This window comes from Amblyomma maculatum, chromosome 4 (assembly GCF_055883805.1).
Source record: "Amblyomma maculatum isolate TAMU_Amacu chromosome 4, ASM5588380v1, whole genome shotgun sequence".
Lineage (NCBI taxonomy): Eukaryota > Metazoa > Arthropoda > Arachnida > Ixodida > Ixodidae > Amblyomma > Amblyomma maculatum.
The window spans coordinates 54,096,061-54,113,936 of NC_139347.1; the positions used below are offsets into that span (position 1 = coordinate 54,096,061).

At 49.0% G+C, this 17,876-nt stretch overlaps 2 protein-coding genes across 3 annotated transcripts in view; one reads left to right on the forward strand and one right to left on the reverse strand.

Annotated features, from left to right (window-relative positions):
* The window catches only part of LOC146191060 (hsc70-interacting protein-like), a 43,009-nt gene that overhangs the window by 18,396 nt on the left and 6,737 nt on the right, over positions 1 to 17,876 (forward strand). The gene's annotated exons all lie outside the window — the stretch shown is intronic.
* LOC146191061 (sarcalumenin-like) lies at positions 5,774 to 17,491 on the reverse strand. Its single transcript, XM_084601502.1, has 8 exons — positions 17,159 to 17,491; positions 12,479 to 12,508; positions 11,264 to 11,480; positions 10,555 to 10,690; positions 9,093 to 9,531; positions 8,605 to 8,721; positions 8,338 to 8,510; positions 5,774 to 8,214 (listed from the first exon to the last, which is right to left on the reverse strand). Exons 1-8 carry the CDS (start codon positions 17,256 to 17,258, stop codon positions 7,348 to 7,350), a joined length of 2,079 nt encoding a protein of 692 aa, XP_084457628.1. The 5' UTR covers positions 17,259 to 17,491; the 3' UTR covers positions 5,774 to 7,347.

Genomic DNA, 17,876 nt, shown 5'->3' on the forward strand with positions numbered 1-17,876 from the left:
AACATAGATATTATTGCCGGATTTCTCAGTAGGGTATACACTTCTGTGCAGTTCTTGTTTCATTTTATTTGCAAATACTATGTGAATTCTGAAGTAGATAAGATCAACAGTGTTTGCTATTCTTTAATTTTCATTTTCTTTCACTGATCGGATATTCGACATTCAAAAGCATTTCTTTTTTTCTATTTTTGTTTTCAATTAGCATTAGAAAATTTCACTATTCGCACACTAGAGGTGTGCACGGTCCGAAATTTTGACCGAACCCGGCCCGGGCCCGACGCTACAGACCCGAGCCCGGCCCGGCCTGACTTGGATAGGGACTGAGCCTGGCCTGGCCCGGCGCTTAAATTTAAAGGGCCACTGTCCACCCTCCGGCCAAAAATATTTTCTTCCCCTGTGACTGCGAGACTTCACCCCCAGAGCGCAAGGCTGCAAAATGTTTTTGAAGAGAGTAATTTAATAACGCAGTTACAGCCATCGAAATCACACCATTCTGTCATGTTTCTTTCCTCCAGTTCCTTCACAAAGGTTTTTCACACTCCTGTCCGGTCATCTAGCTTCCGCAAACCAAATTCCCCTTCCCCTCCACATTTGGCGGGAGGCGGGGCGTGGCACTCTGCGTGCGCGAAAAAAAAAAAATGGGCGAGGGAGCGCGTGCCGCTGCATTCAGTCCAGTCATGGCGGCGGAAAAGCACTCAGCGAGTAATGGACACAATTAGTGGTGTACGCCCATCCTTGTCGTTTGCTACTCAGGCGTCAGCCTAGCGGCTCGTAGAGAATGGGGAAGCTGGTTTCCGAAGGGGAGGACGAGAGAGATTTGATTTGTGTTTTTGCTGCTTTGCAAGCGTATCGCTGTAGCATTTTGCACAGACTATCTCCGGTACCTGATTGAAGCACTGGGCTCCTTTGCTTAAAAGGTCATACCCTGGACAGTGGCCCTTTAAGGCCTGGCCCGGCCCGGCCCGGCCCGTTATGCTATAATAGCAGTTGAAGCGATGAAAAAGAAAATAATAATTTCAGGATGATAGCTTATTTCGAGTACTACTGCACAACACTAATTGCAGTTCTTAGTTAATAACTGCTAACTAGTTCAATTGGATTAACAATATTGTGATTATCGTTAGTCTACAACATAGAGTTATATATCATTGAAAAAGCCTCGACGAGTATAATCCAAAATCGAGCGCTAAACCACGCAAAAGTTATGTCAAACGGATAAAACCGCACATTAAATGAGCTAATGATTATCTACCTCGGCTTAAAAAAAACACGCAGCGGAAGCGAAACAGTAGAGCTTAATGATACTTGTTAGCAGCATGTAAGGAGACTTAAGTGCTCCTGCAGTTTTTTTCTGGCTGGGATCACAATACGAGGTGAGCGGGAAGCTGCTACCAGATGTTGAGTTCTCGAGAGGTAATAATTCTTTATACTAATGATGATGCTGTTATGATCAGTGAAGTAGTAGGACTTGGTTTCCACGCTGCTGACGACATGCTCTGTATCTGTCGAGGTTCTGTGTAAAACTAAGTCTAAACTGCTTCCCCAATGTGTGGTGGTTTGAGATTTGTGCTGGCTCAACTCGAGTAGAAACCGCTCCTCTGCAGCTTGAACGAAAGCGGAGTTCTGTCTTTATTAAAGTCGCTCTGCTCGCGATGAGCAGCCTTCCAGCGGCTGCTGTTGGAACCAAGCCGTATGAACATGCCTTAGTGGCCTATAGAAGTACAGTGAATACCAGGGTCCTGGCAAGCTGATTTTGACATAACCATCTCATGTGAAATGAGAGACCCAAGTTGGTAGCTCTGCCATCTGCGGCTACGGCATACGAGCTTACGCGACGAACCGAGCTGGCTGGCATAGTGTTGCTTTCGCAACAAATCAAAAGAAGAAATATGCAGTGATCGGTGGTTGATCCGATGGGAATGCGAGAGCATGAATCTTATCTATGATCACTCTTGTCAGAGAACTCGCATTATATGGGACAAAAGCACAGAACATTGTGACACAAGTGCAGGATGGCCACATATGCGTCGTTCTCGTTTCTTCCATCAGCCTCCACACGTTGTTTTTGTCACACACGATTACGTCACGGCTGCTGTGCTTCTCTTTCTTTGCCTCGCTGCCCGACGCACACCACCCTTAAATTGTCTCTACTGTCCCTGCTCGAAGCGCTCTTCAGACTTTCAGGCGCCTTCTCTGTCTTATTTTTCCCATTCTCTTATTTTCTCTTTCTCCACTATTTCGCCCTCCTACGCACGCCCTCTGTAGTGCCACTACAAAGTGGGCATATTGGCGTATGGGATAGTGTGCTTGGAATGCGCGAAAGACTATTTCAAATTGAGCTTTCCCACGCACTGCTGTTGCATACACCATTTCCTGAGTTAAGCGTGCGCTATTTTTGCATACACTAAAACAGTGTTTCCAACTTAGCTGTGCGCTTCAAAGCAGGACCTCTCGCTTAGGAGTAAGTTGTTTCTACTTGGTTTTTCAGCGCATTCACTTGTCATAAGTGGGGCATTGGGCTTTTGTCTTGTCCCATCTCACCTACAGCAAATTTTATGAGTGATAAATTTTCTTTCATTCTTTCTACAAGTCACAGTTCTGTCACCACTAGGCCTAAAGAAGCATGTCAGTTTGTTGACAAAAACGAACGAGGTGGTACCACTAAACTGAAGTTATTGCGTTTCTGTTGTATACACTGAACTGAAAATACCGATGTGAGATTCCTAACCTTGTGTTTGGTGCATGATAGCTATAGCTGTTTGTGCCCTATAAAACCCCATATAACTAACTAACCAAAAGAAGTGAGATGCCATAACGTCACACAAAATGCTTTTCTAAGACTGAATATTGTTCCTTTATTCTTCTCAGATTCCTTCATTCCTTATTCCTTCTTATTTTAATATTGTTCCTTATTCTCAGATGCATAGATGGCATCTATTTAATCTTTTTTCCAACTGCATCTGCAGTCTGCAAGCATATGCCACGAGCAGATGACATGCAGACGAGACATGGAGGCAGATATAGAAGCAATGTCCTTGTTGGTTGAGGAGGTCCATAGTTCCCATAGTTCTGCGAGAACCTCCAACTTGGAGCATACTAAGGATCGCCTGAATTTTTGTTCCTTGCACTGCCTTTGCATGCGTTTTTTACCAAAGTTTTTTTCCTAAAATTTCAGCTTTATTGAACTATATTTTCCGGTTTTTTACTTTTTCAACTGTGTATTGTTTAACAGGTAGGCTTAAAAATGCCCTCAAGAAGAAAAACAGAAAGGAATGGGCAGTTTCACAACCACAATTGGCACTTGGACAATGAGAGGTGCCATCGTGGAGGGCTCTGGTTAATTTAGAGCACCTGGTTTCTTTTGACATGCGCTGACATTGCAGAGCTCATGGACGCCTCTTACATATTTGCATGTGCTGTACAATGTCAGTGCGCATTAAAGGGATGCTAGGGGGAAATATAAAATTAAGCAAGACGGGTAAATTATTCCTCACAAACACTACCAACATATTTTCTGTGCAGAAAAGAAAACTGCAAATGAAAGTCTTGAAGCACTTCGGCATTCAAAGGTCGTGTAAAAACTTAACTGGAATGTCGTCACTTTCATGACGTATTCGCAATGGAGCTCTCCCGCCAATGATAGGCTCCAACTCCAAAGACCAGAAAGGTGTCCAGTAACTGGAACTGTCATCACAACGGCGGATTTAAAGTGCAGGCCTCCTCAGCCGTCGATGGCAGGTTCTTTAAATTGGCCCCGCTGCTTTGTGTGCATCTTATTTTTTTTGCAGCATGCACATAGGGAAGAGATCGACTTCATTGAGGTTGCAGAACAGACTCCTGACTGCACTCATACACGTACACATCGGCAATGGGTGTCTCAAAGTGAGCCCTGAAGCTTTGAGAGGTCCCCAAGGGCATATGAGCAGCATTTGCGCACTAATGTAATTCAATCATTACCACATCTGAGTGAAAAATTGCTCATGCATCACTCATCACGTGGTGCATTATGCTAACCATTCGCCGTGTCTTCAATGCGATTCAGTTTAGGCCTAGCGACAATTAGGAAGGAGCAGGCGGCCATGGTGTCATCATCCGCCGCGCTCGCGGGCGGCACCGTAGCTGTAAACTTGCGGCATTTGGTGCTGTGAGCCTCCATATACCCTACCTCGTCTCAGCAGCATTGTGTGCGCTGCTTGCTGTAGCTGGCCCCAGCTGCATCATGAAGACGGGGCGGGGTATTTGGATGGCTTGATATGTAGTGCGCCGCACTACGATGCTGCGTCGTTGGGTGGTACTCTAAGATTGTGCAAAAATGCCGTTGGACGGCGCTCTATACACTGCACATTTTTTGTGTTGCTTTTGAGACATATTTCAATGCACAATGTGTATGTCGTTCTACTGGGCCAGCTCTTGTGCCTTTCGTACTCTGGCACCGAGCACCGACATGCACTCGAACCCCACCCACAGGCATTGCTATTTCATAGGCTAAAGATGCTAATAGAGATCAAAAAGCTCAGTTTGCAGTAACCGGGGTTAGTGGCATGGCTTTTGGTCCACCACATCGGCTTACCGCGGTTGACGCTGCATGTGCACAAAACATGCAGCAGACGACACGGTGTCGGTTTATGTTGTAACCGGCAGCGCCGGTTGCCAGATCAGCGTGAAGAAACGAAAATACTAGGTTAAAAAATGTCTACTGCTGTGATGAAGCTGTAACTCTGAGGTTTAGTTGATTGGCACATCAGGAATAAGATGCAATAAACAGTTTATATTCTAAAATTGGTGTTATGACCCCTTTAAAAGAAAGCAAGGCTATAAATGGCATCATATCTTTACCTGAGAGAAAGAGGTCATCGCTCTAAGAATCTCACAAGCGCACGGCCATCGATTTTGTGACCAACTTGCCACTCCGCAGTTTCTGCACCCAAAGCTGCATTCTCTGCCTTGGGGCTGCTGGCAGCGGGAAAGCAAAGAAATAATATCTCCTGGTTTTTCCATTTTGTCATACAAAAAGGCACACAACAATGCTGCCGATTTTCCACAGTGCTCTTGGGAGAACATTTCCAGGTGCTTACTACACAGCACCAGCAGCATGCAGTGCAATATCTCTCAACAGGATCGCAGTGTGGCTGCTGTGTGGCATTGATGGCATGCAAATTTCCGAGGTATAGTAAAATTGTATTATTCCGCTAATAAGGAGGAGAAAGGTGACTGCATTGCTGAGAAAATTGCAAGTGAAAGTCTTGAAAACCTTTCTACATTCAAAGCTCCTGCAACAAATTAACTATACTTACGTGAAAGGAGCCACTGGGCAGTTCCACACACTGATGATCTTTTCTACATTAGTTCCCGGTGCCACTGCAGCGTGATATCGATTTCGTGAAAATTGCCAATACAGCTTGTTTGCTAAAGCGCAGGTTTCCCTTTCCTGCATAAATAAATGGCTTTGTGTGATGACATATATATCCACCCTCGGGTGCCTAGGGAACCTGGTTGATGATTTGTTGTAGAGGCACGCATTGTTTCTTTGCGGTTAATAAAGTAGATGCGAAAGTAGAATTGCTCTGTACGTCTATATTACGTGTACATATTATTAGAGCAATTATCTTGACAGTGCCCTACATCAGCATTTCTGCAGTTGGTGCCTAAACATGCAAAAGTAGGAAATGGGAAGGCTTGCATCTTCCTTCACACCTTGCAATAACTGTAATACATTAGATGCTAAAGGTTGCTTATGGAATGAGAAACTGGAATGAGATGACAGCATTGGAGGCTTGTATAGGACGTCTTTATTGCCTTTAAAGAAAATGCAGAAAAAAAAAAAGGACTGTGCACCTCAAACAGCTTAGCCGTATCATATCACAGATCCATGCTAAAACAGCTAAACTGCAAGGCTTGCAGTGGATGTTGTTAAAACCACTTTTGGGGTGGTTTTTCAGTGGTTTGGACATGCCCATAGCCTCTGTCACCAATGTTTCTTTGGAGATAGTGCCAGTGGAAACACATTTTACTCATGATACCAGGCTAGTTGCATGAAACAAACTAGTTTACTGTGCATCGTTGTCTAGACCAACTGAAACCCTGAGATTTTGTCAATGTAGGTTACGTTCAAGTAATGAGTGAACTCGTAATTCAAAATGAACTATGAAGCGGTTAGGTCGGTGAGAATCAGTGGCTGATGTACTTCTAGTGAGCGTGTAGTATGTTTACCAAATGGCTTTATTTTCTCCTCTGAATTGGCCAAAAAAAAAATTCACATAATTCATTGGGTTCTTTCTCGTTAGGAACACACAGCACAGCCAGCAGGGAATGTGTCCTTTTCTTTGTTGCGGGAACCTTGGAGTGCATGCTTTTTGTTTGGAAAAGCTTCATGGATTGCATCCACCCTAAGAATTGTGCCTTGAGCATTTGTGCACACAAGGGCTTTTTATTGTGCATAAATGTGCATCGGGATTTTAGCTGGCCACAAACCTGCCCTGCTAGTCATAAATGTACTTGTGCCACAGGGACAGCATTCACAAGCGCCTTATTACATTGGGAGGTCGGTCTTTATTTAATATTCCTGCCGCTCTATTAGAGTATTGGTGAAACGGAAAGGTATAATGTGACTTGAGCAGTGGCATATAAGTAATGCTTCTATGAAACTACACGAAATTATCCATAACATACCTGTCAGTCTGCCCTTTGGTTACATAAAACACACTCTAAGCAGCTTTTTTCTTAATGTAGTCATCTTTTTTATGCCATTGATGCTAAAGGTTCTTTGCTATAGTTTACTCGCCCACAGACCTAATCATTGTAAAGCTGATTCTCTTGTATGTGGAAGGCCTTCAGTGCACGAGAACTGTCCCTTTCGTTCTGATAATCGATGAAGAAAACAACAGGGTGATTGAACAACAGCACCAAATTTTTTCCATCTAAAAGCCAGATGTTGCAGCGAGGACTTTGTTTTTTTTTCTTGCGTGGTACATCCTATGAGGGTGCAGATAGGGAAAGGAAAACAAAGGTCATGGCCAATTAGAATCTTATGTCCTGTACTTGACTCGTGGCTGAAAGCAGAGCTGCAATCTACGAAGCTGCAAAGACCACATCTAGTGAATTGCCCCTCCTCTGTTAGCTGCCACTGCACAGCTACTTTTTGCACTGTCGTAGACAGCTGCACTATCACTTGCATAAATGCTCATTCAACAGGCTCCCTAGGAGCTGACCTGTGACCTGCTGCCATTGGCAAGCAGTAGGTGCGGTCACTGGCAGGAAGCAACTCTAGATGCAGAGGTGCAGCTTGGCGTGGCCACGTTGACCAAGGTGTTAGCCTTGGAGAGATCTGGGGATTGAAGCAGTGGTGTTTCAGCTTCGTCGCTCCCCGGTCGTTAATGGCACTGGAACATGTCCTGATGGGGACTTGTCATGGTCCTTTTTCAGTTTTGTTTGGTCATTGTACTTGCCCAGCAGCTGTGGCAAGTCGTAGGCAATTGCAATGTCCAGCTTGTCAAGGGGGCATCCCTTGAAGTAAGTGCAGGTGGCAGTGAGGGGCTTGAAGTCATACATTGGGTTCAGCTTGAAGAACTTGTAATAAAGTTGGGGGTCCGGAAGGTCGTAGCGGCTGACATTGCTGAGCCGGCTGAGCCCTTCGAAGATGTGGTACTTGTTGGGGTCCTTGGCAATCTGCTCTGCCACCTTCTTTTTGCTTCCAAATATTCCCTTCTGCTTGTAGAAGGTGCTCAGGTAGCAGTCGACCAGCTTGGCATGGTTGCGTACCCGCACAGCATGCCTGCGGGCGAAGGATATCGTGTTCTCGACACGCTCGTCCATTATTTCGCGCAAGTGCTCCAGTAAGCCCAACTCCTGCTCCTCGAAGAACTCTGCGGGTGCGCCGGCGTGGAACTGCCGCGAGGTCATGGACACGACGTGGATGACCGGGGCGTCGCTGCTGCCAAGCAGCGGGGAGACGTTCCATAGCAGCTGTCCCGTGATGCGCATGATGTCATGAGGCTGGATGAAGTCTGCCTTGTTAAGGATGAAGCGAATCTGGGCTTCGCGACCCTTGAGTTGGTCGAGGAGGGCCGCCATTTCCTCCCCTATCTCGAGCTTACTGGGGTCGAACACGACATAGATGGCGTCGGCGCGGTCAATAAACCATTGAAAGGCGTCGTTGAAAGGGTAGTTCTCTATCTTGCGCTTATCGAGAATGCCGGGTGTGTCCACGATGGTCACCTGAAAGACAAACGCGGCGCACGGCGACTGTTAGCTTAGTGTATGTTAGCCTTTTAAATTTCGTTCTAAGGAGCTAGTGCCTGCCATTATCGTTCCTTGTGCCGCGCTGAAGAATAAGCGTACCTTTTGCAGCAGTGGATGAGGCAAGCCGAGGCCTCTGAAATGATCCAGGAAACCTTGGCCAAACTTCTGGACACTTGAGAAAGCCCAGTGCGCTGCCATTTCAGTGCCGCTTAGCCGCTGAAGCTTGTCAGTGTAGTGAACAATGGTGAAATCAATGTCGGACGGCTGCGGACCTGCGTGATACCAGGATCGAGGTCGTGTCACTCGCGGGAGTCCCTCGCCTTCCGTTTTTTTTTACAACAATTGTGGATGACAAATATGCCGCACCTGTTTTGAGGCCTGCCTTGGTGTGCTCAGTTCCCAGGAGGTAGTTTATGATGCTGCTCTTTCCGGCGCTCCAGGGCCCAAGGAAAAGTGCCATAGGCTTGTTGAATATCTCAGCATCTGAGGCAAGAGAAAGGAGCAGGATAAGGAATTCTTGCTCTAGCTGTAAATGCGCTTTACTCGCGCGCGTACGGTATCAAGCCATTCTGCTTCCATCCGCGCTTCTAGAAGATTCTTAACGGAGCGCGGCAAGAGATAACCATGCAGAGTTGCTGGTTGCAAAGCACTTCTCTTCAAACTTATTGTTTGCTGATCAGTGGGAAGTTCCTTTTCCTAGCTATCCATGTAGCCGCTTGGCCCTTACAAATCTGACTGCCGTGAAAAAATGTTTTGCAGGTGCTAAGCAGGACAATTTTTGTTTCTATATCTTAAGACTCGTCGCTGAGATGACGATGAATATAATGCATATTCCAGGCCAAAGTTTGAGATACCTCCGAGCAGCCTGCTGCTGATGTCCTTGAACTTGTAGAGCTTCTCCATTGGCTCGATGGCGGTCACGGAGAGCTTCTTCAGCTCCTTGAGGATGACCTCGATGAGTGCCTCTTCCTCCTTGTCCTCCTCGGTGCCGATCTCGGCAAAGCCGAGCACATCGGCAATGTGCTTGCGCGACCGGGGCCCCGACTTGTCTAGTTCGGCACTTTCTGCTTGCTCCTGGGACTCTTCCACCTCTCCTTCCTCTGCTTCTTCTTCCTCCTCTGTCTCTCCTTCTGCTTCCTCGCTGCCTTCTTCCTCCTCCGATGCGGCCTCTTCCTCCGACGCTGCTTCCTCACCGCTCTCCTCCTCTTCACCCTCCGCACCGTGGACTTCTGCCTCGGCACTTTCTTCCTCTTCCGTTTCCTGTCCCGCCGATTCGCCTTCCTCGTCGGCCTCCTGCGGCCCGATTTGAAGCATTAGCACCAAGGTGTCAGTCACATCCCGCGCTCTGTGCGGTACTATACTGCTTGCTGTCACCCGAGTGGTTGTACCACGCACAAGCCAGCTGGTATAATGTGTGAAGACATGTTTATGTCCTCGTGAGCTACGATTATCTGCTTTTATTTTTTTGCGGTTCAGTTTTGAAAGCGTAATTCAAACTATGGTTCAGGCCTTAAGTAAAAAGAGCAAGTTTACTATCAATGTCTTCTCTGGGCGCTTTGATCTGCTAGTCGGGACACAGTGTTGCAAAATAGAAACCGATGGTCCTCCCCCCGCGCAGATTGCAGTAGCTGCTCGCGCAGATTCTCGTGAGAGCAAGTCGAAGAATCAGTGCACGTCTGCAAGCTTTTGTTGTGGCAGCAGTTCAGCAATGCTTGCTGTTTCGAGTCCACAGAAAAGCTGCAGGGCATTGAAAAAACCGGACAGTATTTTCTTTTTTTTACATGTTATAACATGATATCGAAATTGGTAATTGAGCGTTAAGTACGCAAGTGCGCAAGTGCACGGTTCTCTGTAGAGTGTGAAGACACCGCCAATTTTCTCTACAAATAAACGCATTAGTAGTAAACATACGCTCTCCTATTCTTTTTCTTGATATTTTATTTAACGTTATTGTATAGCATACATCGCTGCAGGCAACAACAGTGCAGCCTCTTCACACAAACGGGCAGTGATACCTCAAACAGACGCGCATTTCCTCACTTCAAGTCTGAACGACAGGGGACGCCATGCTGCCTACACAACCTGAGCACTTTAGGTGTGACTGAAAGACGGTCGGGAATTGGTTATCGGAATTTAAAGCTGGTGTTCATTTGGCATGGGTTGGAGAGAGGGCTGAGGGCGTGTGAGTAAAGGAAGGTGGCAAGGGGCGTTGACCGTTAGTGGGTTCCCTGCGACCTAGGCTGTGCTCTTCTTGGCTTTCTTGGCAGTTTTCTTTGCCGGCGCCTGCGTCTTGGCCTTTTTTGGCTTGACCTTTACCTCCTCGCTCTCGACGGCCTGCTTCTTGGGCGGTTCCTCGTCGTGTTCTTCCTCTGATGAGACTGCTGCTCGGGCGTCCTCGTCCGGAGGCTTGGCTCGGCTGCGGAACTCGTCCAGTACTGCAGGCTCTTCCTCACTGCAACGGAAAGGCACTTGTGACGGCCTCCCAGTTCTTTCCCTGCCCGGTACTATATCCCGGCCCAAAGATTAGAAGAGCAAAAAAATGGTTCTAGCCGCATTCTTCCAGCGAGTGCTTTTACAGTCTCTCCTCCCCAGTTTCTTAGGCTAGCCTAACATGCTCGTGTAGTCATGGGTGCCCACGATTAGAAATTCCTCGGTTGGCCGATTCAGACGTGCATTACACGTGTAATTACACTACCGCCGTGCGTTTTGTTAGCTGCAACAATATTATCCACAATCAATTCAACATGTTACCGTGCAGGGCGATGAGGTCTGCGCTGGAGAGGCATTCGATAATTCACTCTTCAAAACTGGGTCTGCATTCATCACTAAGCAGTTAGAGTTTTGTCCTTGAATATTTGTACAAAGAGGGGAAGCATGCAACCAGGTAGTCAGCCCGAGTTTTGCCTGCCCAACTCCTCTCAACAGTTATGGAATTTGCGTTTTGGAATGGATAGCTCATTTCAGGCATTGCTACGAGCAGCCTGCGCGGCTTAAAAGGATGACGCATAGAAACGGCTCAACTCACCTGGTGGCAGCCTTGTCCTCGTCGTCGCGTGAGGCCGTTGATTCCTCAGTCGAGTCGTCCCTTTCGATGGGGTGTCGTTCGACATACTCTCGAACGGCCTCGAGCGCCAGCTTGCCGCAGTCCTCCACTGTCAGCAGGACGGGCTTCGGCGGCTGGCGCACCGCAGGCTCCGATGCCTTCCCGCCGCCACGCTTTGGCGGCTGGTACACATAGCCCGCTGTCGCGGAGGAGGAAGCAGGAAGAGGGGAATCGCACTGTCTCATGAGCGTGCGGATGCGGTCCGCCCACTCTCCCCTCCCCGTTCCTTCTAGATGCCCATGGCGGAGCTGTACAGGGCTCCTGCGAACTCGGGCGTACACGCGGCTTGCGTGCTCTGCTGGTTGCTAGCAATAAAAGGCAAATGCTTTTACTTTTCCGGCTGTTGTAGGGTGTAGTAGCCAAAACCACTGACATGTTACGCAACTGGCTGTTCTCGCAGTCCGGTCTGCTGGCCAAGACACCTTAACGTAAGCCACGAACTATGCTGTTGACAGCTCGACCATGTGATCGTTGATTGTAAAGAATGATTTTCGGTCAGCTGTAAAATTGGTTATTGTACAGTTTTCAGAGCACCATTACTGATTTATTTTTACTCATCAAATGTTGTTCCTTGCATACTGACTATAGAGTGATGAAAAGCACGAGCTGCCTTTCTGCAAACGTTGCCAGCTCCAGCGGCCAATGTGATGCACCTGTGTAATTCTATGTTGTTGTTTTTTGTCTATAGATTTAGGGACGACAGACTCTTTCGTGACCTTTTATTTCGATATATTTGTTTGTGCATGAATTGCATCACTTTTATGTCGTTTTTCAAGTAAAGGAACTCAAACTATACTGCAGTGCCTGGTGAAGTAGGGTATCGAAAAATGTAAAGGGTGCATTTGCATGCAGCAGCTATCATTGCATGGTGAAATGTGCCCCCTATTTGCACTCTCGAGAGGTGTTCGGTCTGCTGCGACTCTTATCTGCAAAGGAACTTATAACTCTCAGATGTTGACGTCAGCGTTGTTATTCATGTGTACCACGTAAATGCTTCTGCTTTCACCGTGCTATGGACGTGTCGCTTTTGCTTACTTCATGCGCAGAGAATACATATAGAACCTTGTCAGAGCCAGGAGTTCATAAGGTCATTGTGCTACGTAGGTCGATGTTCCTGAGAGTAAGAAATGACCTTACCGGGGTAGTTGTCCTCCGACATCGTGAACTCTGCAAGCGAAAAGAAATACAAGGCAATCTCATTATTCCTGCATTCGTTCACTTTGAAGCATATAGTAATTCGCTGCGATTCAACTGTTACTAACACATTTAGGTATATTCGGCTGCTTTCTGTGACAGTGCTGGACGCATCACACTCGTAGCAAACACAGTTATAACGAGCTTACCATGCCACGTCTAGATGGGCTCACGTATTGGCTTGTGCCAGGTCTTTGTCCAGTATTACTGTCAGACCCCTTTCGAGCCTCCTCGGGACAAAATCGTTCGCACGGTCCTGTCGAATGTAGCACTAGCTCTGTGTTCAGCCGCTGACGCCCCACTGCGGGGGCCATTGGTTAAGGCGCTTGACTGCTAAGCCCTTAGGTGCGAGTTTGGTCCCGTCTGCGGCAGTCACGTTTCATTGGAGCTGTAACGCATGTGTTATACGCGATATCAGTGGGTGTTAGGGAGCACCGGTTGCTCTAAATTCCCGGAGCCCTCCGCTATGGCATCCTTCACAGTGGACATCGCTTTAGGACGTTAAAGGGATACTAAAGAGAAAAATAAAGTGGGCTTGCATCGATAGAATGCCAGTTCCTGGTTACAGAAAAGCCACTCTTACGGAAAACAGCTGTTATAAGGTAGTAAAGAGGAAGAACAGGAATACAGGTATCGCCACCAAAGCCGAAACGGCCGAGGCTCGTAACTGCAAATCACGTGACGCGCAAGGGATCCCGGAGGCTGACAAATGCGAATTACGTTGACCGTTTGAATGCGGTAGTCGGTTTTGTCTCGAATATGATAACATGCTTTTATCACTCGTAAACGACGGCGAAAAGACAACTTAAATGTTGCAAGGCAAATATAAAAATATACTCATTTCGTCCGCTTGTCGGTAGAAGCCGCTAGTCTCTCAGCTAACACAGCGCTACAGGCGTCTACTTCAGTTTCGGTTATGTTCCGGCTCAGGCACTTCGTGCGTGCTCGGATAGTTTGGGTTGGGCCTGCGGCGCCAGAAATACTAGCTCGGAGCAGCAGATGCGCCTACCCTAAGTGCGTATCGAATGAAGATCACTCGGCACGCACCTGCGAAGTATTCTCCGCTCCCCGCGCGCCAGCAATCACGGAGTCTCCCTTTGCGTCATATTGTGCGTCATCCTACCCTACTACGTAGTAGCAGAAAACAGTTTGAATTCGACCGGCGGGAACAAAAAAAAAAAAAAAAAAAAAAAAAACAACTTTTTATTGCAGGATCTCAGCAATAATTCGATTTTTTTGCTGCCGGATATGCGGCGATAGTGTCACCAAATGCCGTTTATTAGATTTGATAGCATATTTGGATGTCTTTGTATACCACAGAAAGAAGGCGTTAGCGGGAGAGGCCGAGAGTGGGAGGGTGTGAAAGGAGCTTTGGAAATTTCCGGAATAACGTAACTGTGACATGCAAAAAGCGAGAGCAATGGGAGGTCGTGGATCAACTCGTCCGCTCGTACTTCGAGGTGTAAGTGGCCACTTACGAATCGGACCGAGCTTTGGGTTGCGTCGGCTTCCACTTGTCCACTCAGTCGGCTAACACAGAAAGTGGGATGTGGGCAAGTTTTGCTTTTTAGCCGCGCTTAGGTGGTTGCCAATGAGTAATCAATCCCTTTTTGCAAATCTACTCCACCTTGGGGGATTCCCCTATACTTTGGCCGAAGCGTAGGCGGAGCTTAACCTCCTTATTTTCCTCGTACCCTGATGCCCTTATGGCCATTGCATAGAGAGATCGAAAAAAAAATTGTAATACATAGTGTTAGCGCATTGAGTAATAGCGGGCGAAGCGCTACGTAGGGCGCTGACAGCTGGGAGGTTTCACTTCGGCTCATGCGTGAAAGGCTCGTGCGGAGGGTGCCTTGATCAGGCGTTCACGGCAGGCTTGTTTGCGGTTGGACCTACGCCAGCCATTTGTTAAGAGCTTATACTCACTCCTAGCCCTTGATAGTGCGTCTGCCCATTCAGTGGAAGAAGGGTTAGGTTGTCTGCATGCCGCACTGCTTTACTTTGTGTATAACTTGCTAGTCTGGTATCGTATACATTGGCACACTGGAGCTATTCGCGACAGTGCAAGTGTAAGGCCGCTGTTCTTACATATTTACATGGCTGCTGCGTTCCGTACTCTTATGTGAACAGCCGACTGACGGGCCAGGAAATGGAATGAAATCACGTTTAGGTCTTTCCCCCTGTTTTCACCTCACTGCTCTGATTGACACTCCGCTTCTGCCTTCCATTGCCAGCGCAGCATGAGAGTGGGCGGAGCCTGCATCCGGGCTGATGTGTCTGCGCCGTCTTCGGCCCTTATTTCTTGGAGGTACCCATAACCGTTTAGAGAGAGAGTGCAGCGACGCATCGTGACCTACATCGACATTGTGATTGCGTGGCGCGCGGTTTCCCCATGTTCCCCTGACCATGTCTGGCGAAGTCCGTCGCCGAGCGAGCAAGCGCGCCAGGATAGTGGATGTTCTTGTCGTACATGCCTTGATTAGTCGGTGCTGTTCTCGGTCAGGGGAACCGCGGCGCGGCATTTAGCGCCACCGCTTACCATGAACAAGTGGCGGGGCGCTTTATTTTTGGGCGTCGGGGGCGTATTTATAGCGTTAAGCGCCGCCGCACAGGACGGAGTGTCTCCTAGTGTCTCCCCTTGCCGCACGCGGTGATGACGGCGAAAGCCGCCCGCGCGCACTGCCCTTGCATGCGGAATGGCCGGCGAGACACGCCCGGCGTCAGCGGCCACGCCGTGGTTCAACGGGACGTGTCCGTTTCGATGACTAAGAAGCCCTCTTTCGGCACCTCGTGTGTTTTCCATTGGCGCCCGCTGGCCGACGTGCGTATGCGACGCCTCACGAGGGAGAGCTTTTCGAGCGCCCGGGCGACAGTCGGTTCCGATCAGGACTGACCTTGGCACGTGGCCAGGAAGATAGCATTGCGCATCATCGGGATTTGGACAGGTCTTCGCCTCCGGATGCTCCGAGCACATGTGTCTCAGATGGTCCGGTTGCGGCTTGGACAGTTCCACGGTGGTCATTGGTGAATGGCGAGGGTGTTTTGCAGCCGGTGGACGTGTATAGAAGAGTGCTGCTTATGCACCTGGCCTTAACAGACGCTTCTTTGCGGGAAACAGATCTGTCGCGGGCGGGCGCCTATACGAGTTCGTTAGGGCCGGAAAGAGGACAGCTGCCGTGGAATTAATAGGTTTATTTTGGTTTTAGGTTTAACGTTTAAAAGCGAATTAGGCTGAGAGGGACGTCGTAATGGAGGAGTCCTGCAGAATAGCGACCACCTGGAGTTCTTTAACGGCATCGCACAGTATACGGGCGCCTTGCGTTTCGCTTGCTTTGAAAACCACCATTGAACCCGCGACCTTGGCTTCAGCACTCGCGCCACAACCACTGAGCCACCACGGCCGAGGTGGAGTAGCATTGAAATAAGGGTGCTGAAAGTTAAGAAGGTTTCGTACTGTCGGCTGCCGTGTACTTTCTGTGATCAGTGCGTGCTTCCGCAACGATCGTATTTTGGCTCGGCTGTTGTACTGATTTGATTACAGCTGCTTTTTGTGTAGTTCGTATATGCATCGTGTGATGCCCATTATAATTTTAGTGGAATTCAAAGATGGCGGGTGGGGCGCTCGACTACTGTGCCCGAGAATGTGGAATCGAATCCCGGCCTCGGCGGCCGCTTTTCGATGGAGGCGAAAAGCTAGGCTCCCGTGTGCTGCGCGATGTCAGTGCACGTTAAAGAGCCCCAGGTGGTCGAAATTTCTGGAGCCCTCCACTACGGCGTTTCTCATACCCTGAGTCGCTTTGAGACGTTAAATCCCAAAACCAAACCAAACAAAGGTGGCAATCTACTATAGTCCGACCGCGCATTTTTTTTCTTTATTTATTTTTTGCTAGTATGCATGCATATCCAGTGCCGGCATTAGCTCGTTATAGGTGAACAGCGCAAACAACGTAACGGTAGCATGAAAGAAGGTTACAACACAACGAGATTCCTGTAGTAATGAATTACCAACAAGCCCAATATGCTGTTCTGGCATTGGCTCATCGATCAGTTCGCTTGGTGGAGCTGATTGACAAGTTGGTCGTACATCATGTTGCTGGTCTATTCCTTTCGTGACGCTCTCAAGGGCTACGCGGAAGGCAGTTTCGTTTGGCGTTTTGTCAGATTGCGCCAGTGTGCTCGCGCGCGTCGTTGCCACACGCGTGCGTTCGTGGGCGCATCATGACAGCACGCACCCGAAAGCGCGCGGCGTTCAAATCGGGCACCCCTATTGTTGCGAGTTGTTCGAATCGGGGGTGATTGTTTTTGTGCTGTTTTAACGAGGTAAAAGGTACATAGGTAATGGTCTTATTCTGTCGACATCTTTTGAACCCTGCTTTAAGTTTTTACGAGAACCCGCGTGAAGTTTGGAATGCTGCAAAAACTACGCTGTATGTACGCAAAGACATCGCTATCGCGGCCCGACGATCAGCACAAGGCTGCCGTTAGGCTTTCAAAGCTCGAACTGTGTTCGACCTAGATACCCAGCCGCGGACGGTGAACAGCAGCGGCGATGGCGACCTTGCGTCTATTCCGAGGAGGTCAACAGGCCCGTGTCTCGGGCGGCGACGGGTGGCGCGCACTCACCGTTCACCCAGAGGCCGATGATGCCTCCGAGGGCGACCAGCATGATGAGCACGCCCCGGGCATCCAAGCTGACCTTCTGCTCGTCCGCCGTCGGTGCCATGCTGGGGCCTCTTCTGCAGCGTCGCCGCTGCCGCCGCTCTTCTCGTAGTCCTCACTCCTCCCCCGGCGTTCGTCGATTCCTCGTCACTTGAGTCGATCTACGGCACAGCAGGTCGTGCTGCACCTGCCGCCTCTTCGTCCTCACACAGTCGGCGACCAAACCCTACCCCAGGTCCCCGCGGAGCTCTCAGGCCCTGGTTTCGTCCCGTCGCCCGCGCTGTGCTGCACAGCGAGGCGAGCTCCGGATTCGAGCTCTGCCAGCTCCCTCCCTCCCACCTTCCGCCTCCCTCCCTCGCTCGCTCGCTAGCTGCGCGATGGGATCGGGCGAGGAGCAGTGCGAGAAAGGGGTGGGTGCCTAAGTTTGGGACCCCGACCCTTGGTCCCCTGCCAGGCTCGTCGGATGTATGGCGTCCCGCCCCCCTTCCTCTCCTCCTCCTTTTTCCTTTGCCCAGCGGACGAAGCGGCGTTGTGTTGTTCGTTTTAGCCGTCCGCTGCTTTCTCCTCCAACCGTGGCTCTCAGGTGTGTCCCACTCGGGACGCTGGAATGTGTTTGGCTTTTTTTCCTCTCGCATCAGTACAGCGGCAGTGTGTTGCACTGTCCTTTCCCCCTCGCCCGCTG